We start from the raw sequence: 25,498 nt of genomic DNA, 5'->3' as shown, positions 1-25,498 counted from the left end.
TTTTAAATGTCTTTACTGACACTTTTGATCAATTAAAAATAAAATACTGTCCCCAAACTTTTGTACTGTAGTGTATATTGCTAAAATTGGAACTTTCCAGGAGTCTGATTATATTGTGAAAACTGGGTTTACAGTCTTGTGTAATATTTCAGTGTCATCATGTACCTGAAACTCTACAGTATCACAACCTGGAATAACCTGTCACTTAGATGTTTCACAGCTAAGTGAAATTAAAAAAAAAATTTTTGATTTACATTTTAATTGCCTTCCACAATAAAATTCTACAGCTGATCCATTTGAAGATATTTTACATTCAAAAGAGTCTCTTTTTATTATTTAAAAAAAGCGAATTATTAATCGAAAGACCTCCTTAACTTTTTCTTCCCCATTATGAAATAAACAATAAATAACAATCCAGCTTTATGTTCCGGAACATTCCATATCACGTTTGGTGTTTGGATTTACAAATGTGTTCCCTGCATAACCTGTAAAAGTAGAAAGGCAAGAAATGATGTTTATTCATGCATGTTTGTTTCGAAATACTGTCTGGGCCACCAACATTCAACACGTCTAATTAAGATTAGGAAACCTCTGATATGTGTGTATGTGAGATAAGGATGTACTGTACCTCCTTGCTGTTTCCTTGTTGACTGTAAAGAACAGCATCATGTACTGATGAGAAGAGAATCGATTTAGTTACTTTCTCATTGAAGAAATCGCCCTTCTCCATACTCTCTATAACACCTCCTGAAAGAGGGAGAGATATTACAAATAGTGCTGACCAACAGATCCATCTTGACTGCACACTTAGATGGGATTCCACATCAACAAACACAACAAAAGGAACATGTGACATGGAAGAGTACACTTTTAAAAATAAAGGTTCTGTATTTTTAAAATGTAGTCAAAACTTATTGGTATGTACTGGTCACTCACTCTGGCAGCCACATAAGTACACCTGTACACCAGCCTCTCCGTAATCTTTATAGATCTGTCATTAAACAAAGGTTTTAAAAAGGTTAAAACCCGTTACATGTTCAATAAGTTGCTAATGAGTACAGATTGTCTCTCACATTGCATAGAGTCTTCACGCCAACTGTATCCAGGAAGTTGACTGGGCTCAGGTCAAGAATGATTGCCCGTGGGAGCGTGGTGTCAGGGTCAGGGTCAGGCCCCACCTCCACAGTAGCCACATCCTTTGGTTCTTTGACTGACAACTTATTCACATCCCCATTTGCTTCTGCATGTGACAACTCTGGCTCTTCCCCACTTTCATCTGTGTCCGAAAACTGTGGTTCCTCCCCCTGGTTAAAAGCAGAGACGACTGACTCAGTCAGAATACGCAAACACTTATTTTCTCACTTATTTCCATGCACACACACACAGTCTCTTCAAATGCAGACCTTAGCAGCTTTAACAGCAGCTTCTTTAGCTCTTTTCTTGGCCTCTTTCTTTGCTTTCTTTGCAGCTTTCTTTTCTTTTCGGAGTCTCTTTGCTTCCAGTTTTTTCTTGTGTGAAAGAAGTTTAGCCACATCTACCCCAGTCTGCTCACAAACACAAACATTTATTTTTACTGCATGAATGTCCTGACCTGTGCGCGTGTTGTATGTAGCTTGTTTGGGCTAATCACACAGTGAATGTTTATGTTTGGGCTAATTGCCTGTTTAGTTTAGTAGAGTAATGTCTTGTAATTGCTCTTTATGCAAATGTGTGTGAATGAATATGTATGAGAGTATATGTGTGCATGGTGTTTGTGTGTGTCTACCTTCTCATAGAGTGCATCAATGTACATTTCAGCGTTGGCAAAGTACAATGTTGCAGATGAACGAAAAATCATTATACCAGGAATCTCCTTCACCTGTAAGTGTGCAAAAATTACAGAGAAATTATACTCAAAATAACATAAAATAATTTTAAAAATTACCTTTTTCATCCAATTTAATGACGAAATCAAGAATTTCTAAATACTTTTCAAAATAACTGCACAAACCTTGTAAATCAATATTTGTGACTACAGTTTTCTCAGTGCTCAAATTAAATGTAATGTGTTCTGACTGAGGCTCTAGAAGACACTAGAAAAAAAATTCCTGAAACCAGTTACCAAACTTCAAATTTATCAGAAGAAAGTTGGGAATAGTTGTTTATTGACTAAATGTTTATCACTTGAGTCATTTCTATCCATCTTGAACAATGGTCATTACTAAAACGTTTTGCTAAAAGTCAAATACTGTGTTGTGGCCAATTACATTTTACATCAAAATCTAAAAAAGGCATAGTTAAGTATATAGTTTCAATAGCACTACAACAAAATGCACACATAACAGATATTAGATACTTCATAAATACTATTTATAACTAGGTCTTGCTTACAGCACCATCATGTTACACACTCAGTAAATGAAACTACAACAACCACTCATTCAAACGCACCCCAGAACTGTTAAGCAAATAGTAACCAACACAATAACACCAAAACAAGTAAAAAACACGTCATGCCCTTGTAAAGCTAGATTATCTAAGATAAGGTTGCATGAAAGGAGTTTCTGGAAGTATGCTGTAATTCAGGTTTTTAACCATTCAGGTTACAGGCTGTTTCAAAAGGACATAGAAAACAACAAGAATTTAAAGATGAATTATGCCTTTCAATCCAACAAAATAAATTGTGTAACACCTCTGATGTGTGAAATATAACTATCAAAACTAAAGAATCAGTTGAATACAGTGAACATGCATAAATTGTTATAATGGTGTTGGTGGTGGTGTTGTCATGGTCATGGTCACCTGATGGTAGTCCTCTACTGGTCTGTAGATGTCAGTGCCAGGAACCTGGCCAAGAATAGAGTATTTTGGTCTGTTGTAGGGAGAAGAAACCGGTATAGAAGAAGAAATGAGTCAAAACAAGGAGGGACAGATGGTGAATTCTTATGCCAACTGTTGAAATGATGCTGTCAAGAACAGAAATTTCAGCCACTAAGCCAGTGGTACATATGGCCAATCTAATGGATCTCAAAAGGAAATGCAACCTGACGTTCATCACTGAAGATCTCTTGGGATCTTCAGCAGTGTAAAGTAAAACAGGAGACTGCATGCAGAACCAGTTTTACATTCTCACTTAAGTATGTAAACGGTGCACATGTATGTGGTTGAGTCATTTAAGGCTCAGGACTATAGGAAAATGGTGCATGTGACACAGTGCGGTTGTTAATTATTTAGCTTTGTGTATGTGGTTTCTGTCACTCACAGCTGAGTTCTGAAGACGACAGTGAGGATGGAGAAGGCGATAGATGCAGCTAGTCCCAGATCAGGATTAAACAACACTGTCAAGATCATAGTCATCACCCACACCACCTAAACACACAAACAACAGAGAGAATAACAGCTGTCACTTCAGAGCTTTACTTTTGACCTTTTTTCTGTGTCACACTATTCACTCTCCCCATTCTCAGTAATTTTTTTGTCTATGTATAGGTCTATTTGGAATGTGTTGCATAAGATTTGCTTTTTTAATGAAACCCCCTCCTTCTCGTTCTCTCTCACCATATCCACTTTGTTGGTCCTCCAGAGAGAGCAGATGTCTCCAAACTGCTTCATCATGCCTTGAAGGTTTACATAGATTATAGCAGCCAGCACAGCCTAATGAAGCCAGCACACATATGTATAATATGTCTATCTCTTTGTAAATGGACACATTATCACATTCATTAATTCAGCACAGATACTTTTATCTTATGAATATTAAAGCCAGCCCACACAAGGGCTGATTCCGGGTACTAACCTTTGGCAGCTCCTCAAAGAGTTCGCCAATCTTTAACAAGATCACCAGAATTACCACAGCAGAAATCGCTCCAGCCACCTGAGAGAATGATAGAGAGAGGTTTTAGTTTGAACTTTCACCAAACAATAATCTAAGGAACTCACCATCCATCTATCCAGAACTAGCTAAAGAATGGTGGAAAAGGACATTATGTCAGACTGCAGTTTGCTGAAGTTCTCACCTGTGACTTCCCCCCTGTGCTGACCTGCACCATGCTGCGAGACATAGAGCAGCTGATAGCAAAGCAATTGAATAAGCCTCCAACGGAGTTAGATAGACCCAATGCGATGAGCTCCTGGTCCAGAGAACAGACAGTAGAAGAAAAACACAAGATGTTCAAACAAAAATGTTTTTTTTTTCCAGATGTTTTTGATTTAGATCAATGACTTTCAGCAACTTAGCAAAAGACCAAAAAAACAAACTGAGTTTTTCAGATGTGCCTCGGTGGGAAAATTGGGTTTAACTGGCAACTGGGTTTAAATGTAAGAACTAAAATTCCAAGAAAATATTCTGAACTTAAAACTATATTTTCCATTCTTGCAGTTTTACTATGCTGTTAGTCTTATGTTGACACTAAATTTGACTTTAAAAGTGAAAAATATATTATATATTAGCCATTACTCCAGTCTTCTGTGTTGCATGATCCTTCAGAAATCATTCTAACGTGGAACCAGTAGTGTGTTTAGACACCACACAAACCAAGCAAATCACGTGATTTCTAACGAGGAGGCCCCCCAGGGACCGCTTGCTTAGGGCCTCCAAAACTCTGAACACGCCCCTGCATGGTACATTTGTGCTGCTTAATATTTTTTTCAAGATTCTTTGATGAATACTGTATAAAGAATGCCATTCATTTGAAATAGATAATTTTTGTAACAATGTAATAATGTAAAAGTCCTTACTGTCACTGTTGATCAATTTAATGTGTGCATATATATTTGTGTGTATATAAATATATATACACATTCAAATGTATTCAAATAAAAATCATCTTTTACAGTCACTTACCTGGTTACTGTCGACTTTGTAGGCATATTTGAGGGCGAAAATTCTACCCAGTGAGATAGCAATACCATAACCAACAACAGCCAGTGCAAAAGCATCACCGACCATTGAACCCAACAGTGAGACAGCGGGCGCCACAGGAGCCTGCAGACTAAGATGTGAAGAAGAAATGCAGATGAGCATTTGAGCCTGAAGATGTACTATGATGCTGCGGTTGTGTTTTGTAGCTGTAACCATTACCATGTTATACACATACTATGTTGCATAGTTGTGTGTTGGACTCACCCTGATGGAATTTCTCCAACCACTTCAACACCATATTCAGTCTTCAAATCCATCTGCCATGACACCACAGTAGCGACGATAATCTATACACACAAACAAGATGAAAGCTTTAAGAAGCAATATGTTACATTACCTCTAAACAGAAAGAGCATGCAAAACTGATGACATTTTTGATAGAGTAAAAAACTACAATTACATTTTATTGTAAATAAATACAAAATATGAATATAAATAAGTCTATGTATGCCCACAGTTAGTTAAGTAAACATGTATGTGCATGTGTGTGTTTAACTGTAACTGTAAAAGCAACTTACAGTGATCAGCTCAACAGGAATCGGAACAGGGATTTTGCGTGCTGCCAAGGCACTAAGTTCCTTTGCAGCGACCAGACCTAAGATGGTTACAATGCTAACTACCAGAGTACCAATATTAGTCTTTCCGAGCAATGCACAAATCTCTATGACTGTCTGGAGAGAGAAAGAAAAATAAATAAATAGAGAAAACATTATTAAATGTAACTTGCTGAGTGCAAATAATAATCCCAACCACTAGGGGGCATTAAACACAAATCACACATAGGTATGATTATCCGTCCTTATCTGTGGCCTTTTACATACCGCTTCAGGATAGTCCTTAATTAAGTGTTTGGGACTGTGTGTGTGTTTGTGTTCAGACTCACATATATAAGAGACAAAGGTCCACTGTACCGCTGTGGATTGATGCCAAAGGAATATTTGAGCTGGGAGACGATAACGTGAATGGCGGCCGCTGTTGTATAAGCTCTCACCAATGGCTCTGAGAGATACGTCACCACAAAACCGAACCGAACCACACCGAGGAGTAACTACACACACAGACACCACACAAACACTTAGTCACATACACAATGTCAAAGCCACATACACTTACAAATTAACCTACCTGGAAAATGCCAGATAAGAAAGTCACAGTGGCCGCGATCTTGACCCTCTCCGCATCACGGCCGACAATGTCCAAGGTGGTGCTGTTGGTGTCATTGCCTGGTATCATGAAGTCTGAGTCTGGAGCCAAACGCTCTGTCACGCTGCCAATCATAACGCTCATAACTGCGTATGTACCTGTTGACAGAGAGATTAGAAAGTAACCCGTTAAGATGTGAAGATCATCAGTGAATTACACAAAGCTATTGAATGATTTCAGAAGACTTGGAATACAGCACAAGAGTCATGAGACTATTTTCATGATGCTTTTTGGAGCATGAACTGTTGTTGTATAGAAAAGATTGATGTGATTTGTGTGTGTGTGTGTTCCATGGAAACAGATTTGGAATGAAATGAGGGACAGTAAATGATGACAGAATTTTCATTTTTGTGTGAACGATACCTTTAGGAACAACAGAAATCAAAGGGAGGTGTGTGTACTTACCCACAGAGATATGTTTGGATGTTCCAAATATGAAGTAGATGAGAATGGGGTAGAAGGAGGAATACAGACCAAAAACAGGAGGGACCGCAGCCAGCAAAGCATACGCCATACCTGCACCCACAAAACACGTGTGTTTTTGTTTAGGTCTGTCTTAAGTAATGTGTGTGTTTTGGCAATGCAGGTGTGCATGTGCTTGTGTTGGACCTTGTGGCAGGTGCATGATTCCCACACTGATTCCTGATATTAGATCTCCAATAGCATTTTCTCGAAACGGGTATCGTGGCAGCCATGCCAGGAGAGGAACAAATGATAGGAAACAGCTCTTAAATCTTGGGCCTGTACACCTGATGTTGTTGCATCCATTAAAGCACAAGATGCTATTTGGATCATTCTCAATTAAATGCTGGACAACATGATCATGAGGTTGGATACAAAATTGTGGAGTTCATGTTGTTAAGTTCAAGATTATTGGAGTATGTTTTACAAGAAAATTAAATTTCAGTCTTTGTACTTAAAATGTCATTTAATTCAGTTATTTGCCATTTCTTTGTAATAATTTGTAAAACATTTACTAGCCAAAAACAAGTTAAATTTGTTTCACAGTACACAATTTTTTTTAGCTATAACTAATACTGCTTCCAAAATGAGTACAAACCAAATACTGAGATTTTTTTTTCAATTAAACTTTTCTCTTAAATTATGATGCTGATACAAATTGTAAATACATTAATTAAATTAGAAAAATGCAAAATAGGAGCATTTTCAATTAAATGTGCAACCTAGTTCAGTTCTCAAGCAGTACAATATTGACAAGAAAGGCCATATTGACACACCTGACAGCATCTCTGAGTTTTTCTTTTGTTGAAATTTTGAAATCCGATTTCTCAGCAACTTGATCGACACTGAGCTCATCCAGTACATCTCTCTGAATTTGATATGGTACCCTTTTCCTGAGATCTTTGACATTCATCTCCTCCTCCATTTTGAATCCTCTCTATCTTAAATGTGATCCTGAAATGTTATAAAATAATTCCAGTGCATAGATCCCAAAATGTATGTCCTCACAATGAAAATTAAATCCTTAATGTCCACGCAAACAGGCCCAGAACAATTCTGAAGGATGTTCTCCAGTTATTCGAAGTGACAGCTCCACAGGTATGCTGCTTGTGCAGTGAAGCTCTGGACAGCAATGGATTAATTAACGTCCCTGGCCCTTTTCTTCAATCACAGTTTGTGTTAATGTGTATCCTGCCCTTTCTGACACCCGTATGATCCATTCACACACTCACTGATAGAATTCTAATGTTCATATGGGGAGCAAAGTCCCAAAAAGAGAGGAGGGGGGGTTCTTCAATGAGTCAATGTTGGAAACTTTCACACTAGAGACCTACGCCACCTTATCTCGGCCTGATTAGATAGAAAACATGTTCATTCTGCAAAACCATGTGCTTTTGTATGAGTGAATTGTGATCTTTGAAATCACATCTCTGCTACAAGATCTCTGAGGTGTTTGCTTTGATCCAGTGAAGTAGAGCCATCTTTATCTGAGAATATACAGACCATATATAAATTGTAATTATGTCATGTAATTATGACTGTTTATATTTTTAACTAGATATATATACATTAACTATAGTTTGGGGACAAACACTGTCTAAAAATGAGGTAATACTGACAAAACATTCCTTTAGCGGAATTTGGGAACATCCTCTATTGGAGTTCCATTTCATTTGACCCGAAAATACCAAAAAAAGTTTTCTGTTTCTGTAGAGTTAGGGTTAGTCTGTCATTATGATCAGTTTTATACAATAGAATCTTATTGTATATGCATGTGAGAGAGATGAGCTTATTAAATATTAATGTGGCCCCTCCCCAACACCTGCCTAGAGAACAAAGTCTCTTCTAATGACATTTATGGTCCAATTCACTGGGGGTACAAGAACATTTCAGCAATGCACATGTGTGAACTTCACGCATACTAACTGAACTGTACTGAGCTGGAGCAGTTTGGTTGTTGTCAGTCGGCCTTTTGTGATTCTGTTGGATTTTATATTGTTTGTGTTGACTGGAGTGTTAATAATTCTTTTCCATGCTATTCATGTATCTATATGTTGTAATTGTGTACATAGATTATTTATTTTACTACATATTTTATTTATTTTACAACATCACCGAACCAAATTTGTCTGTAACATGAAATATATGTTAATCTAGAAGATTACATATGCACAGACCTGCATGACATGTTTTGAAGACTCTTCATATTTGAGCAATTTTAACTATTTTAAACAGTCATCTAATCTAAAAGTAGAATAATAACGAAAAATGTGATTTAAAAACAGAACAAATCAACAAGCACGTAAATAAAAGAACAATTAAAAAATACAAAGGTACAAAGGTATAAACTGACATAAGTCATTGTCAAGTTTTATTTTAATATTCAATACCTGATAAACAAACAACTGTTGCCACACATCACCTTAAATCCAGATGAATGCACAAAATTGATCCAAATCATTAAATCAAAATTGGAAGTTCTTGTATTCCTTTTCCGTTCTATCTTGAAGTGTCACTTCTAAAGCTCGGTAGTGAGTTTTTTTTTTCAGGTTTGCAAGTTCATGTATTTGTCGAGTTCATCGTTCAGGAAGTGAGGTAGGTCACAGCTCTGTAACATGTGTGCCTGTGTTCTGTAAATAGATGCGTAATTGAATTAGAACAGAAAACGCTATTGAATTACAGTGAACTACTACAGCATACAAACACAAAGAGCAAAAATAACAAGGAGACTATATATAACATCATTTAAGCACACACACACACACCTGTAGCCCCTGGTAGTGCAGGATTGCATGATGCACTGAAGGGAAAAATTAAGAAAGAGACAGAAAATCTGGAACAAAACCATGATTCTTCATCTGAGATAGTAAACCATATAGAGACAAACACACAAGAGATACAATAAATAAATGAATTCATTAAATATATAAAATACCAGTTCTTGAGGATGAACTATCCCTTTAAACGTCATGTTACATATTAATATAAAACACCTCAGATCATGACACTACATCTGAGACTGTAGCTGTACGTGTGAGATGTGTAACCTGGACATGCAGCACAGAAAAACAAGGTCTGCGTGTTCTCAAATTCCTGAAGTACCTGTGACCCAGCAGAATTTAAAAAGCCATTTATTGGTTAGCAGTTAATGAGAGCCAGTAACAAGTAACCTATTTCTGTTCATCTCTGGTAAAATATCAACACTTCTACGTGTGGTTACATGTGTGTGTTCGGTGTAGGGATGCACGGTGGCCGAGAGAGCTCAACGCGCTGCAACTGGGCAATACATTTTGATCTGAAAAACAAAAACAAGTTGACTGAAGTTTGTTCTGTGACACTAAATGATTTTAATGTCCATGAAGGTGACTCCACTGAGCTCCAGAATAACGCACTCTGAACCCCCTGCTGGTCTGGAGGACTTACTTCAGGATTCTCATTAATGTCATTACTAACAGCCTGCATATACAAAAAGAATAATAAAATTGAACTCAGTAAATGGAAAGCAGGGAGCTGTAACAGATGTTCTACCTGTCTGAGTGATGTGAAGGTCTGGTCTGCATTAGCGTAGTAAAGTGGATTACAACAGGAAAACACAGTCAACTCCAGGGACTTGGTGTGCCTGAACCAACACAAAATTCAGGGATTTATATTTATATTATACATATGTACTAGAAGGAACACTTCTAATATATATGTAATATTAATAAGTAATACAATTAATACAATTATTTATAAAATATATAATTGTTATATATAATTCATATTAATAAATTCAGCTGTGCCATCACAGGAATTACATTTCAAAATATATTAAAATAGTAAACAATTATTTTAAATTGTAATCATATTTTACAATAACTATATTTTTGATCAAATAAATGCAACCTTGGTGAGCATAAGAGACTTGAAAACATAAAAAAAAAAAAAATGCTGAAAAAATATTAATTATTTCAAACTTATAAAAAATCGGTAGTATGTTGTTGGTAATTTATGGTCATTAGCTGGTTTAGGTAGTTGCTCAACTGAAAAATAAAAACAACTGGTAGGGCTGGCAGATCACTTTGTTTAAGCTGAGGAACTGCTTAAGATGATTAACCACATTTCAAAAGAGCTTAGGCTGATTTCTAGCTGGATTGTGTGCAAATAATACCCTTGAGTATTTGTCCAGATCCCTGTAACAGTCTGTGCCAGCAATATGCCCAAGAATGGAAGATCTGGGCCTGAGAAATTTAGAAACAGGTAGAATAAGAGTTAGTATGAGAAAGATGAAAATCTGATAGAGAAATAGAGGGAGATACTGTAGATAAATATCAGAATATCAGACAATACAGATGACTCACTGCTGTGTCCTGAACACGATGGTAAAAAGAGAGAAAACAATTGCAATGCCAAGCCCCAGGTCCAGATTAAACACCAGGGCACTGAGCAGTGTCACTACCCACACTACCTGCAGTCTCAGTAGGAAACACACAGGAAACACCCTGGATGAGAGGCCTACATGGAACTGGATTTTGGAACATGTTGTACATGGGTCAGATATGTAAGGATAAATGGATTGGTTTCCCTTACCAGGTCCAAGCGGTCTGTATTCCAAAGTTTAGGCACATCTTTGACTTGTGCAAAAACCCCTTGCAGATTCACTAAAATAATGACAGCCAAAACTGTCTGAAACACAAATACACTTTATAAAACCACCTTATTATACTATATCCATATAATTTATACTTTGTTATTGAAGGTGGTATTGGGACCTTTGGTAACTGCTGAAAAAGGGAGCCAAACTTCAACAAGATCAAAAGAATTATCAGTGCAGACACCAGAGAAGAAACCTGAGAGAAAGAGAGAGGTCATGTTCATGGAGTAAAGCTCTTACTGCATTGCTCCACACCTAAACATACATTATTTTGAAAAATCAGTTTCTTTCGTGTATGTGGTTTACATTTTATCAGTTTGCTTTATCACTTTTCTGATAAGAGTGACAACGATGTTAATGATCTGTGACTTTCAATTCAACCATATTTTAGCTTTTTTATTTGAAATAATTAATACAAAAAGTTTTTTTTTTTAATCTCATAGGCTTTTTGAATTTCAGTATATATATATGTACTTTAAATGTATTGTAGGGTATATAACAGTATAACTATTTTCTGTGAAAACATTCAATGCAATCCTCCCAGGTTATGTGCATGTACATGTAAATGTAACTTGAGGTTGTTTTATTAACCAGAAATAGCAGGTGTTCACACCCGAGTTTGTCCGCCTGTACTCTCCTGCACTGTGCTGCGAGACATGGATCCGCTTACTGGAAAGCACTGGAACATCCCGCCAATGGAGCTGCACAGACCCATAGCCAACAGCTCCTATAGGAGGAAGAAACCATTTATGTTCAGACGAAGGGAATGCTGCAAAGTTGGCATTTATACTAGTCTTTTTGGGAGGTTGGAGGGAAAAAACTAAAGTTCTTGAAGTTACATAAATTGCTTGTTACCTGGTTGCTGTGAAAGGGGTACCCATGTTTATGAGCAAACATCATGCCCAATGAAGCTTGAAAACCATAGCCCACCACTGCCAACGCAAGAGCTGTCAATAATAGCTCCTGAGAGACAGAAAATGATGGAAAGGAGGGAGGTGAGAGACTTAGAGGTAAACAAAGAGAGAGAAAATGGGACAAAAGGAGAGAGAAAATTAGTTTTAGCACCTAAATACTTCCTGCTAATTGGTTTTGTAAAGAAAATCCAACACTCTGGTTGGTATGGGTCCAACAATCTGTATTCCATACTGACCGGACAGCTCAAACTGCACTGATGACAGAGTGGCAAAGATAATCTAGGAAAATGAAGAAAGAATAACTGTTGCACCGAAATCTCTTATAAAACTGAAACCAAAGTCAGTGTTATTAACGTTAAGGTAAAATAAATAAAAAAACATTCTCATTAATTTAATCAAAAATATAAACTAACACAAACTAAATTACATTTTCAACTAACTGAAATTAAATATAAAAGCCCACAAATTCTAGTTTTTGATCATATAAAAAAACTTTAAACCTGCCTGTATTAAATGTAATGTATTAAACACTAGACGGAGAAATTTGAAAACTTAAATAAAATCTAAAAACAAAATTGTGCATGTGCGCACCAGTACCAACTCCCATGGAATTAGAAATCGAGTGCTCCAGAGTGAATTCACCATCTCTCCACCAACAAGTACCACCAGGTAGACAAAGGACACTACCAGTGTCGCCAGTAACACTCTCCTGATTCCAGTCACAATGTTTGAAAACATCTGGTGGACACACATACTGTGTGTACATTTAACATCTGAAATGAACACAGATATAAATCACACAGTGCTCATTCTCACCCAGAACACAGCAAAGATGCCTCTGTGTCTGACTATGGAGATGCCCATCAGTAAACGCAGCTGGTGAACAGTCACATGGACAGCAGCTGCTGTAGTGTATTCACTGACCAATGGCTGAGACAACCACCGACACACCCATCCACAACGCAGCACATAAAGTAGAATCTATAGGGAGAGAGATTTATACACAAACACACACACCAATACAGAATTAATACAGCTTGTGCGTGAATGACCTGTATCAGTCCACACAGAATGGTCAACTGAGCTGCAAAGGCAAACACTTTCAGCCACAATCTCAGCACTCTCTGCTCCACTGCCTGGCCTGCCAACACAACATCACCAGTCACCGTACCGACCATGATGGAAAGGACAGAAAAATGGACAGAACGTCCAATCAAATAAGAACAAAGCCATTATTACATGTTAAATAATGTTTAATATATGCTTTAACTTTTTTTATTGTTTATTTTTTGTATTATATATTTTTATTGTTTATTTTATTATGTATTTTATACTTCATTTTATTTTAATTATTTATTTAATTTATTGTTATTTATATTTTGTTACATGTTATACTTATTTTATTTTACATTTTAATTATATATATATTATTTATTATTAATTATTTATTATACAATTTTTTACTTGATTTTATTTTACATTTAATTTTAATGTTTTATTTTACTTTATTATGTAATTTAATATATTTTTGTTTTATATATTTTAGACTTGATTTTATTTTGTATTTTATTTTATCATTTGATTATTCTATATTTATTTATTTATTTATATGATTGTTATCATATATTTTATTTTATTATATTTTAATGTTCACTCAAACAACAGTTCATCTGAATTTTTTTTTTCATTATTTACAAAAATCTGTAAATTGATATTGAATAAATATCAGCAAATGGGCTTGTTACAATTTTTTTTCAACTATTCCTTTAATATCTTTTTCTTGCAAAGTGGCATTGTGTATGTGTGTACGCAATGTATATGTACCTGCAGAGAGAGTTTGTGTGTGTACTTACCCACAGAGATGTGTCTAGATGTTCCAAATATGAAGTAAATGAGAATAGGGTAGAAGGACGAATATAGACCAAACACTGGAGGAATTGCAGCCAGCAAAGCATTAGCCATCCCTATAGAAAACAAAAAGTCAGAAAATTTGTAATTTGTGTGTAGAAGAGTGTGTGCAGTTCTGTACAATAGAATTAGTCATTACATCCACTTTATCTGTCTAGTTTGAATCACAGTGCATTGTGAAGAAAATTATCGCCTGCCAGCTGATAATACAGTTCGGTAGGTGTCTAAGATGAGAAACAGGATGATGAAAATCATAACCGACCCCTCACATCACAGACACTTCAAGTGTCTTCACTCTCAGAGAACACTCAGAGAAAATCTATTTTGATCGATGTTGACACCTGCATCAACATAAATTCTTTATACTTTATAATAGTTGTCATATAGCAGTTTGTAACTCAGATAACACAGGAGAGTGTGTGCAAGTCTTAAACCTTGTGGCAGGTGCATGATTCCCACACTTATTCCTGATATCAGAACTCCAATAGCGGTTTTCCTGAGCGAGTATTGTGGCAGCCATGACAAGAGAGGTGCAATAGACAGGAAGCAGCTCTTCAGCCTTGGACCTGAACACCTGAAGCACAAAAAAAAGAAAGAAATATGGGGGTCAATGTGTATATTTAGCATGGACACTGTTTATTTTTTGATCACATTATGCTTCTTAACCTCCCCTACTCACCAGCGCTCCTTCTTCAGCTTTCCCCATATTGTACGATGCACCTTCCACCTGCGCTGTCCCAGGATATCTAGCTGTGCTTCATTCAGACCATAAATGAGACTGGGATTGAAATTCTCGCTCTCTAAACATCTTTGATTGTCCATCTGTAAAAAAGGAGAAGAAGTGGCTAAAACAAGCACAATCCTAAAACAGAGCATATGATTATGCTTCCCATGTGTGAGGCTGTTGTGACTTCAGTGTGAACCCGGAGCAAACCTTCTACTATCGTTCTCACAAGCAAGCACAGTAGCTAAACCAATTAAACCGGACATCTATAATTGGGTAGAGATAGATTCATTATACACTTTTCCTCCTACAGGCTACTAAAGGGTTATTATTGTCTCAGATGTTCACTAACATTTATCGTCGGATCAGTGAAGGAAATCTGTCATTGGCTTTGCTTTGACCAAAGGTAGAAAGACTTTAACCTACCACTCCTGAGAACAGAGATCATATTACGCAACATCACATGAGCGACGGCTTGTACTAAACTTTCTATTTTTATTGTAGCACTTTAATAATGTTCTCCAGATAATGATTATGCATGTGACTTTTTATGTTGGAGGCAGGGCTGTTTTATCCAATGAGAAGATGCTTATACAGGTGCATCTCAATAAATTAGAATGTCGTGGAAAAGTTCATTTATTTCAGTAATTCAACTCAAATTGTGAAACTCGTGTATTAAATAAATTCAATGCACTCAGACTGAAGTAGTTTAAGTCTTTGGTTCTTTTAATTGTATTCTAATTTGTTGAGATAGTGAATTGGTGGGTTTTTGTTAAATGTGAGCCAAAATCATCACAGTTAAAAGAACCAAAGACTTAAACTACTTCAGTCTGTGTGCACTGAATTTATTTAATACACGAGTTTCACAATTTGAGTTGAATTACTGAAATAAATGAACTTTTTCCACGACATTCTAATTTATTGAGATGCACCTGTACATGGTGTAGAAACTGACCTTTGACCCTATATAGTACAAACTGAAGCTATAGAAGACATACATCAGTCTAATTGCAATGTTTTATTTATATAGTTATCTGTACATCAACACATCATCAACACAATCAGATGGTAAAACACCAGAATATGTTTTTCACTATTTTTGAAGCCATACTGAAATGTAAAGGTAAGGAAACAATTTTCTAACACATAGTAGTACACAGGTTAAAAAGTATACCAATTACAACATTTGGCAGGAATCTGATCAAGACTCAAGAAGGATTCAGGACATCAGCAGCCAAAACTGATAACACATCAAAGCTCATCTGCGTGTCAGCACTCTTTGATAGGAGCACACGTGAGGACAGGTGACTGCACAGGTGATTATGCAATAAAACTGTAAATAAGCTTATCATCAATTAGTTTTCTTACCTTGTGTAGAGAATTCGCCAAATTCTGTTATGTGCGTCCAGAAGAAACCACTTTATTATTCCTGTGCACATGACCTGACTATCTCAACAAAACCTCAGGCCACATGTGGGACGGATCTAAGCTGAATCTCTCTCCTTAAATATTTTCATTGCTTTCTGTTGTTTAAAGGTCAGATTTATAATGTTACCTCATATATAATTCATCACAATTGCTGTCTCCAACCTAAATAATAAACACCATGGTTATTCTCTCAAACTCTGTGTTCCATTGGTTTATATACTGTAAGTGTCGACAGAGCTTAAGATCAGAAGGCAAAAACAATATCACACCCACACACACTCTAAATATACATTTAACAGCCTTAAAAAAAAGTAACAAAAACAACAAACACAACTTGAGGAATTTCCATTACTTCACTGGCCACTATATATAGAATGTTTTTGTAACAATGTAAAATGTATGTTATACTGTATATACTGTATGTTACAAAAATGTGTACAATTTGTAAAAAAAAAAAAAAAAATTATCACAGTTTGCACAAAAATATTAAGCAGAACAACTGTTTTCTACACTGATAATAAATGCTTGAGCACCAAATCAGCATATTAGAATGATCTATCTATCTATCCATCCATCCATAAAACAAAAATAAAATTAAGCATATAGATGAAACACGGATGTGAAGCCATAGAGCATCTGATGTTCATGTGCTTACATTGTTTTTCCACAGGATGCATTTCTGCCCTAGATGTGAACTTACAGTATCATGTTTTGCCTCAGTATTGAAACTGCCTCAGCAACACAGTGAGATCTCTGAGGCACTCTGCTCTGCCCCGTGCAGACTGGTGAACCGGCAGCTCAAAAAATGAAAATGTGAAACTACGAGAAAAGCTAAGATTTGTGACTTGTCTCAGAGGGGGTAAATGGGGAGGTCTAGGGGGGTGTCTTGGTGGGAGCGGTTTGCGTTTTACCCTGGCACTCTGGCCATTCTCAGGTTCAGTGTTTTTGATTTGAGGAGGGGGTGGCGGGGGCGGAGGATCTGGTGCTATGATTGGCTTCGAGTGGGCAAGAGGAAGGGGTGAAAGTGGAGGGGGGAAACTGGTAAAGGAGGACTCCGAGTGTGAGGAGCCTTGCCAGGGTGACATGCTGTCAGGGGCCACAGATGAGATGGGAGGATGGCTGCGTTTTCTCGTTTCGGCCTGAGGAGGATGCTGGGAAGTGGATAGAGTGGGTCTTGCTAAAAATAGAATAGATGAAAAAATATAAAAATCAGAATTGTGTTGAAGCATGTTTCTGCTTTAGATTAAAAAAAATTGGGACTTTAATTCTCGTAACTGCAACAATATTTTTTTGGGAATTGTCACTACATATCTAAATTGGGTCTACTTCTCATAATTGTGACTTTCTTGCAAATACGACTTTATATTTTATTACTGTGATTTTAGTTCTTTATATCTAATAATTGCAAATATTTCTATACTATAACTATATCTTTACTATACTTTGTATTTATGATTTTATATCTCATAATTGCAGCTTTTATAAACATAATCAGTTACCTGTTTTGTTGTAGGAAACAGGATCTCATAAATCTTTAACTTTATCTCACACACATGTTCAGTTCCCATTATCCTCTCGCCTAACAAGTCACATTAGAAAGACGAATGTTTGGACAATAGCAGTTAATTAATTTAGCACCTCCTAAATTTCTATTGTCTATTGATGAGCTCAGGTAACATTGTGTAGACAGAAGGAACAAAGATCAATGTAAACACACAGTTTATATGTCACACATCAGGATTGATTAGCATTACCTCACAGGCAATGACTACTTAAATCCAACTTATGAAAACATCTGATTTCCAGTTAAATCAGATGATATCTGACAACACCTTATCATATAACAATGCACTATTGATTCCATATAGACTATAAAAGTACCTGCAGTTTTATTGGTTGATGAACCAATCAGAGGGAGCCTATCCTTTGACATCACTGCATTGTCCTGTATAGTGATACCACACACATAATTATGAGTCTTTAAACAGTATATTTTATATTGTACTGTATATTAACTTGTAAATTCAATCAATTTACTGTAGGTAATTTTTGTGGAAGAGCTATACCTTGTGATTTTCAGTCTCCTTTTTCTTTCGTTTTTGAGGCATTTTAGGGTTCTTCTTTCCAGATTCATTCTCCCTGAATCGTGACATCCTTTTTCTAAAGATCAGAACACTCATTGTGACTCATTTCAAACAAAAAGACACAGCCTCACAACACACAAATTCACATTTTTGTTTTTTTATACTCCCATTAATGTTTTATCCTCTTCTTTTCACATTTTGGCTCCTTTTCACATCACATAATCAGATGTAAAAAAATAATATATTATTTTATATATTAATTTCTTTCGCATTCTGCAATCCTTAATGGGACTTTTATGTCTCCCTCACATGCTTTCTCTTCCTTTCATTCGTTGAGCTGTGGATTAAAGGGATTAGCCATCGAGCCACTATGATGATGAACAAAAGGGAACTGGAGAAGAGGGTGAAATATTTATACTTAGTTGCACAGCCAAAGCCCCCCAACACACTCACTCTCTCACTCACCCACACACACCTGCTGGCCTGTAGCCCATGAAAACCCTGATACTTTATACATGCATGACTCTATTTCCAAGCCATGATCCACTCACACACATGCACGCATATACTGTAAACAGCCACAAATTCATATCTGGTACCATTTAAAAGTTTGGACAAACCTATTAATTCTATACTATTAGTATTCTTCACATGATAGAATAATAGTAGACATTAAAACTATGAACTAACACAAATTGAATGGTGCATCTCGTAAAAAAATAATAATGATAATATATATCCACCTTATTTTTCAATGGGGAAGTAAGCTGTTTTCTGTGAATGTGTGAGACTTCCGCTTCATTAGCCGCGGTAGGGAAATAACAAGAAGAATGACAAAGTGCAATAAATGGTCAAATTGTTTGTGCTACAAGTGTTTATAACTAAGACAACACATCAAAATAATATGGTAAGAAACACCAGTTTGCAATATCAAGCAACAAAACGAGTTGTTTTGTACAGCTAAGAATAGCTGAAAGTGGATGACACCCCTCTTATGGGAAAAATAAGGTGGATATATATATATATATATAATTTTGAATTGACTTTTATTTAGATTTTTTCAGTTGTCAGTTTTTTCAGTTGTCAGTTGTCAGTTTTACATTTCTGACAGTTGTCCATTGTTTCAATAATTTTATGTTTTGTCATTTTTTATTAGTTTTTTTTTTCATTTTTTCGTTCAAATTTCTATTTTTTTCGTTCAAGTTTTTTGATCAAATATTTATATTTTATTTTATTTCAACATTATTTCAACAACAAAAAAAGATTTTTAATAGTTTTAGTAAACAATAACACTAGTCTTTATATCAAAAGGTCTGTAGGATCATGGGAAACATAAATTCAGTCAAGCATGTCCAAACTTTTGATTGGTTCTTGTACAGCTGTATTGCCTTTCATTGTTAGGCCATATTAAAAATAAAAATGTCCTCACAAGGTACTTTACCTGACACAGTAAAAATGTTACATATTTGAAAATATCTTTATTTGAAAATCTTTACAATTTTACAATTAAAAATCTTTGGCATCTTAATTTATAAATCACAAGTTAAAGTCAGTGTTTTGTCCTCGAAACATGATGTGAAATATCACTTTCTTTCTCTCCTCTACTTTTATTGCCCTGTTAACCGTTTCATTCAGTTTATCCATCTCTCTTTCTGTTAACTGAAACAACTGTAAGCCCTGCCCACAAACAAGCACCCAGGCTACTCCCTCTTGTCCAAACCATGCCCACAACCCAGCTGCATCTGCAGTGTATGAGAATAGCACCTTCAGTGGGCGGAGTCCGTCACTGTTCACACTCCACAAACACAAGCGCTGGTCCGGTGAGGTGGACACCAGTAGGGTGGGGCTTAGTAAACATAACCCTGTGAGAGGGGAAGAGTGCGCCAGGGGCACTGAACAATGAGAAAGCAGCTGTAGAGACACGCCTCCATTCTCCTGCCCTTTCTGATCTATCTTAATATGCAGTAGAGACAGCTGTCCATCATCTCCACCACTGGCCAATGAGATAATATTTTCCTCCATTTGCCTCATCTCTCTCCTAGGTGATAAAGCAAGCGTATTGACTCCACTTTGATGGACAGGTATGGAAAAGAACGGGGCTGATGGACCTGAAGCACAGACAGGGTAAATTGTTATTAGCATACACATATTGTAGAGTTCTATAACCAGTTTCAAGCCTGATGGCACCCAAAACTACGGGTTCTGACATGGATTCAGTCGGTTTTTTATGCTCTTGGGTTTGTAATCAATTTAAAATTCTTTTTTAATTTTATGGAAACAGACATACTCCATCTTTTGAGTCTTTAAGATTCTTAAATAAAAAAAATTATAATAAGCACATTTTCAGGGACAGGTAGGGAACAACATAAATAAAGACAGATTTTTTTATTTCTGAGTGAACAATCCCTTTTAACATATTATATTACAAATGCGAACAAAACATAAATAATTTAAGTTCTTCTTAACTAAAGCATAACAAGCACACACAGTTATACAAACATAAAAAAAATCATCACGTTATTTAAAAAAAAAAAAAACACACAAGTGTTTATGTTCTGGTGTATGTATGACTCACCCTGCCAGCTGACACTAGCCTTACTGTTCAAAACTGCTGTTAAATCCCACACAGATATACAACCATCTGTAGTGCCACTGAACAGCAACAAAAGCCTGAGACAGAAAGAGGCCAAAGGAAAATAAGTCTAAGAAATTTTTAAATATGGAATAAGTGTTTTATAAATGTACAGCATGTCCTTACTTTCTGTCCTGGGAGTCCTCCAGCTTGTAGGTGGCGACGCTGAGCACACACCTCTGATGGTAAAAAGACTCCCAAAGCATGTCAACACTCCTACTGCTCTCAGTCACGCAGAAAAGCCTACAATTCAAAACACACACAGTCTCAATACATTAATCATAGGAAGTAAAAACATTAAACATTTTTTATGAAACTCATTTAAATTCATATGTTCATAATCTCAAACCAAGTTACCTTACTGCACCATCACTACAGCCCAGAGCCAGTAAGACACAATCAGTCCCATTTTGCACCACAGCCATAGACATGTACCTGCAAACACGAGAAAGCATTTGCACAATAAAATCATAATGTAATCTCTCTGTAAGAAAATCACAATTACAATGGGGAGGGGGTACATTGTATTGTCCGCCCTCTGGTGGTTAGAAATGTTCAAAACAGCTGCAACCAACCATCAAACAACATTGGACCCAATTGACTTTCATTGTATAGTCAAGAAAAAAACAACACCGAAACATTTTTCAAAATATCTTCTGTGTTATACGGAAGAAAGATTTCTTTTTGGGTCAACGATCCCTTTAAGATAATAAAAATAACTTTTCAAACTTATCTCTAGATCCAAAGTTGTAAAGTAGAGAGTATTTTAACATATACATTCACAAACACACATGCACCTTGTCTCTGGGTTCATTTTGACAGTCTTGTGTCGGTTCCGCTTCCGTTCCCACTGTTCATCCAATCGATGGCCAGCTATCTGAGTGACCTGACAGATTGGCTGACTCTGCTGCTCATCCAAATGCATCAGGAGCCGGTAACACTGCAGCTGGGCCCGGCCACCCACAGAGAACACCAAAGAAGAGAGAGAGGAGGTATCTGTCACGTCATCTCTCCCTTTTTCATTAGTTTCTCCTCTTCTGATTGCAGCCAGAGCACGAACATTTGAGATATGGTCCGTTAGAACTGAAAGCAACTTAACAGTTCCACTCTGTGGACTGATGGCAAGTACACCTACTGTGGTATCCTCCCCTCCGGTAACAAAAACTTCCCAAAGTTCTGACAACTGTCCAGTCTTCGTCAGACTACCAAGGTGGCAAACACAGCTGATGCCTCGTCCATGTAGCCCCTCTTTCAGGGTGTGTGCATTCACATCGGTTTCTGTTGATGCTAATGAACGTGATACCATGACAGCACCATGCTTGATAAACAGAAGGGTACCTTGTCCAAGTGTATGTGCTTGAGGATCTGTGTCCATGTTTATTGGGTGTTTGTAGGCCCAGGATCGATGGCCGCCTCCACAGGCAACTGATAAAAGCTTCTCTTGTCTGTGAGGGTCCCATATAACGAAGTGGACCGAGTGGAAGCCAACCATTACAAACCGAGTTTCGGCTACGATTGCACTCTCTTGATCGATCTTCCTCTTCTCAGTTCTCTCATTCAGCAACTTTCCCTGTACCTCTAGTCCATCCAAGCCCAGAAACAGAACTTTCTCTATCCACTCCATGCCTTTGCAGGCCCGTTGAACTCTACGCACCTTCAGAATATTTTCTTCAACAGTTAGTATTCTTACAGATCCATCTCGACCTGTACTGTAACATAAGTCTTGATATTCACACACAGAAGTCACACCTTGCTTTCCATGGACTCCATAAAGGGTACTGATGGAAGACAGAGGACCACCATGGTCTGTTTGCTTGTTTTCAGTTTCTTGATCTTGTAAGTCCATTCTTCTTTCTCCACCTTCATTTCTTCTGTCATTCTCTCCTCTTTCAGTGTAGAGCAGTAGTGACCCTCTCCGGTCACCACACAGGCACAACCCCTTTCTCTGGGACAAGGTAACTGCAGCAGTCAGCCAGCGTTTGGCACAGGGTGGCAGCAGGAATGGAAGAAGAGTTTCCTCTTTCATATGCAGGCCCGATTCATCCTCTATCACTTTTATTGTCCATCGATAAACCAGTCCCTCAGAGCCCGATGCAAGAAGACACCACCTCCAGGACCCTTCAAACAGTCCCTTGACCCAAAGTACAGAGTGAACTTTACCCTCACCAGCTCTTAGCAAGACTCCCACACCTGGCTGCCCTACAAGAAACACCTGGACACCTCCTTTCAGATTACCCACTACACACACCCACACAATGCAATCTGAATTCTGGACTTGGATGCTTGTGATCTCCATTACACAATAGGACTGGAATTCTGCTCCCCCTTGCCAAATTACATCCCAGGTGTCACCCTGACTAAGGCACACCTCTCCTTGATCAGTACAGACCAGAACTGTATACAGTTCACCCTCACCCAGTAATCGGACCACTTTGGGACAACCCTGCCCTTTAAACCCCAGATCCAGCTGAGTCTCTGCCTTAGTTTTCTTACTGTCTTTCTTCTCCTTTGCCACTCTCCATACTCTTACCCCACCATCTGCACCTCCAGTAGCCATCCATCCCTCCTTACAGCCTATACTTCTCTTGCTGACAGCCAGAGCCCTCACTCCACCTGACCTATGCCCTCTAAATGTATGCCCAACCTTTCCTTCACCTCCCCATTCCCAGAGCAGGCATGCTCCATCTTCTCCTGCACTGAATACACGGTTTGGCGCAAGCCTGACACAGAAGACCCGCGCCTGGTGCCCATAAAGCACTCGAAGACATGTTGGGGATTCCTCTCCACAGCCTGAATCTCCACCCAATGTGCCGACGCTCCACAAACGAACACTGCGGTCATCTGAGGCAGAAGCCAGCCACCCAGATTTCTGGAGGTAGCAAAGGCTGAAAATGACTCCACTGTGGCCCAACAGGCGTCTCTCTACCTGGGACTGGCCATCAGGTTTGGTCCCTGTGGGCCTCCACAGCACAAGCTGATTGAATACAGTCCCACCTACCAGCACTAAAGAGTCCCAATTTGGACCGATCATAAGTGCTGAGTAGAGAAGACAGGACTCTACGCAGGAGTAGAAGGAGAGAACATTACCAGTTTCTGCATCTAAGAGCAGCACAGCATTGTGAGCCAAGGCTATGCCTAACAGTGGGTGGGGTTGTCCTTTCAGCCAATGAATGTCCAGCACCCAGTCTTGAAGCTCCAAGAGAGGACCAATGAGCTTTAGGCATCGTCTTCCAGTATTGAAGCTGACAAGCCGAACTCCTTTTCCTCCAAAAACAATGATGTCCTCCTTGTCGTTGTCCAAAACAGAACTTTCACATGAGATTACATTGTTGAACTGTCTCTCTCCAAACGGACATTTTCTACTAGGTCGTATACCATGGATACGGTAATTATGGAGAACATTTAAAGATGTACATTCTTTAGGAGATGCCTGAAGACTGTACACAGAGAGGATTGGTCCCTCACCTACAAAATGACACAATTAACAGGAAAGAATATCAAATTAATATGTTATTAATATAAATATGTTCATAGAGATAATACACAAATACAATTATGGATATTGAGAGACATTTGTGCATTTCCCAAACACAAGGAAATTCAGCAGAAGAAGATAACACAACCCCTCTTTGCTAGGATACAGAACTTAGCCTATTTAACTCTTCCAGCAGAAAAACCACCTCAAAATTGGCCCATGAGTCATAGCCTGCATACTTTATTCCAAAATGGATTTTTAGCTTGATGTTTTGCTACCTGTTCATTAAAAGAATGAATGTCATTCACCTGTCAGCAGTAAGTCCTCCCCAAGGAATTCCAGCGCAGTCACTGGAGCAACAAGCACAGTGCTCTTCATCACAGCAGACTCTACAGGAGATGCCATCTCAAGAGGTCTGAACGGCAGGCTGAAGACTTCTGGAGCACAACAAAAACATCACAGCATTATTCACTATTATCAAGTAAATGAAACTGAATTCAATGCATACTGTTTGCAATGGCATTTACTATCCACCTTTTTCCTAACAAACCTACTGCGGAGAAGTTCCACTCAAAAAGACTGAAACGAATCATACAGATGTGCAACAAATAATTCTTATCCGTCAGTTTGACTGAATGAGCTGTATATCTTCTTCCATGTTCTATTTTCAAACAGCAGGAGAACAAAATAAAGCTTGGTATTTTAATGTGACATGGTAAAATAACAATATCTATAGCTCTATAGAGCTCTTTTCAGTCCACTGCATTCTTCTCCTCCTGATTATTTTCTTTTTTCCTTTCCATTCTGCTGTAACAATATGAAAAAAGACAACATATACTGTGCATTTGTGGTGTGCTCTCCCAATTTATTTTACAATATATCCCATGAATAATTCACTGGAATGCACTAAGAATATCAAATTTTTATCCCCAAATCTTCACAACTCTTTCCAGGTTTGTTTTTCACACGGATGCTTTAAAATGTAATTGTGTTCTCATTATACTTCTAATCCCTAATAGCAGTGTTTACTAGAAGGTTTCTAAAGAAGGTAAATACAATATTTGTTATCTATCTATATGGAAATCACTTTGAAATATTATCACTCAATGTTAATTAAAAAAAATTTTTATGTTGA

General features: G+C 37.5%; 3 protein-coding genes, 1 long non-coding RNA gene and 1 pseudogene across 4 annotated transcripts in view; all 5 read right to left on the bottom strand.

The window, feature by feature from the left end:
* Window positions 1-445: 445 nt before the first annotated feature.
* LOC107679419 (solute carrier family 26 member 6-like) lies at window positions 446-7,490 on the bottom strand. The gene is made up of 19 exons (XM_016474966.1): window positions 7,342-7,490; window positions 6,713-6,852; window positions 6,509-6,619; window positions 6,026-6,201; window positions 5,784-5,948; window positions 5,419-5,571; window positions 5,105-5,187; window positions 4,823-4,970; window positions 3,996-4,109; window positions 3,776-3,853; window positions 3,538-3,633; window positions 3,242-3,348; window positions 2,782-2,851; window positions 1,766-1,858; window positions 1,404-1,544; window positions 1,074-1,298; window positions 937-991; window positions 629-747; window positions 446-485 (listed from the first exon to the last, which is right to left on the bottom strand). The coding sequence occupies exons 1-19, from the start codon at window positions 7,488-7,490 to the stop codon at window positions 462-464; spliced, it is 2,247 nt and encodes a 748-aa protein (XP_016330452.1). The 3' UTR covers window positions 446-461.
* Window positions 7,491-9,902: 2,412 nt separating this feature from the next.
* On the bottom strand, window positions 9,903-13,290 carry LOC107680105 (solute carrier family 26 member 6-like; annotated as a pseudogene).
* Window positions 13,291-13,968: 678 nt separating this feature from the next.
* LOC107679669 (uncharacterized) lies at window positions 13,969-14,839 on the bottom strand. Its single transcript, XR_001633077.1, has 3 exons — window positions 14,700-14,839; window positions 14,455-14,594; window positions 13,969-14,076 (listed from the first exon to the last, which is right to left on the bottom strand). It is a non-coding gene; the product is annotated as an uncharacterized LOC107679669 (long non-coding RNA).
* Window positions 14,840-16,828: 1,989 nt separating this feature from the next.
* LOC107679608 (pollen-specific leucine-rich repeat extensin-like protein 2) lies at window positions 16,829-18,443 on the bottom strand. Its single transcript, XM_016475210.1, has 3 exons — window positions 18,239-18,443; window positions 18,054-18,117; window positions 16,829-17,349 (listed from the first exon to the last, which is right to left on the bottom strand). The coding sequence occupies exons 1-3, from the start codon at window positions 18,350-18,352 to the stop codon at window positions 16,889-16,891; spliced, it is 639 nt and encodes a 212-aa protein (XP_016330696.1). The 5' UTR covers window positions 18,353-18,443; the 3' UTR covers window positions 16,829-16,888.
* A 1,124-nt stretch (window positions 18,444-19,567) lies between these two features.
* Window positions 19,568-25,498, bottom strand: part of LOC107679407 (WD repeat-containing protein 6-like) — a 7,531-nt gene continuing 1,600 nt past the window's right edge. Inside the window, exons 2-7 of the mRNA XM_016474958.1 lie at window positions 24,672-24,800; window positions 21,686-24,353; window positions 21,246-21,323; window positions 21,015-21,131; window positions 20,832-20,926; window positions 19,568-20,364 (exon numbers count right to left, since the gene is read on the bottom strand). Of these exons, the coding sequence (XP_016330444.1) occupies window positions 19,793-20,364; window positions 20,832-20,926; window positions 21,015-21,131; window positions 21,246-21,323; window positions 21,686-24,353; window positions 24,672-24,800 (3,659 nt within the window). The 3' untranslated portion in view covers window positions 19,568-19,792. The remainder of the gene's footprint in view (window positions 20,365-20,831; window positions 20,927-21,014; window positions 21,132-21,245; window positions 21,324-21,685; window positions 24,354-24,671; window positions 24,801-25,498) is intronic.

This window comes from Sinocyclocheilus anshuiensis, unplaced genomic scaffold, assembly GCF_001515605.1.
Source record: "Sinocyclocheilus anshuiensis isolate Anshui unplaced genomic scaffold, SAMN03320099.WGS_v1.1 scaffold13, whole genome shotgun sequence".
In the NCBI taxonomy this organism is placed as follows: Eukaryota; Metazoa; Chordata; class Actinopteri; order Cypriniformes; family Cyprinidae; genus Sinocyclocheilus; species Sinocyclocheilus anshuiensis.
The sequence above is the reverse complement of the archived record's forward strand: the minus strand, read 5'-3'. Positions and strand labels throughout refer to the sequence as shown.

What these genes read in the sequence shown, in the direction of transcription:
- LOC107679419 (XM_016474966.1), bottom strand. Translation starts at nt 7,490, where the DNA reads ATGGAGGAGGAGATGAATGTCAAAGATCTCAGGAAAAGGGTACCATAT. An exon ending in AATCATGCACCTGCCACAAG is followed by an intron (nt 6,620 to 6,712) that starts GTCCAACACAAG and finishes TTGTGGGTGCAG; the next exon opens with GTATGGCGTATGCTTTGCTG. An exon ending in TTCCTGTTGAGCTGATCACT is followed by an intron (nt 5,188 to 5,418) that starts GTAAGTTGCTTT and finishes TTGTGTGTATAG; the next exon opens with ATTATCGTCGCTACTGTGGT.
- LOC107679608 (XM_016475210.1), bottom strand. Translation starts at nt 18,352, where the DNA reads ATGAGTGTTCTGATCTTTAGAAAAAGGATGTCACGATTCAGGGAGAAT. An exon ending in AGGAGACTGAAAATCACAAG is followed by an intron (nt 18,118 to 18,238) that starts GTATAGCTCTTC and finishes ATCACTATACAG; the next exon opens with GACAATGCAGTGATGTCAAA. An exon ending in ATCAACCAATAAAACTGCAG is followed by an intron (nt 17,350 to 18,053) that starts GTACTTTTATAG and finishes TTCTATTTTTAG; the next exon opens with CAAGACCCACTCTATCCACT.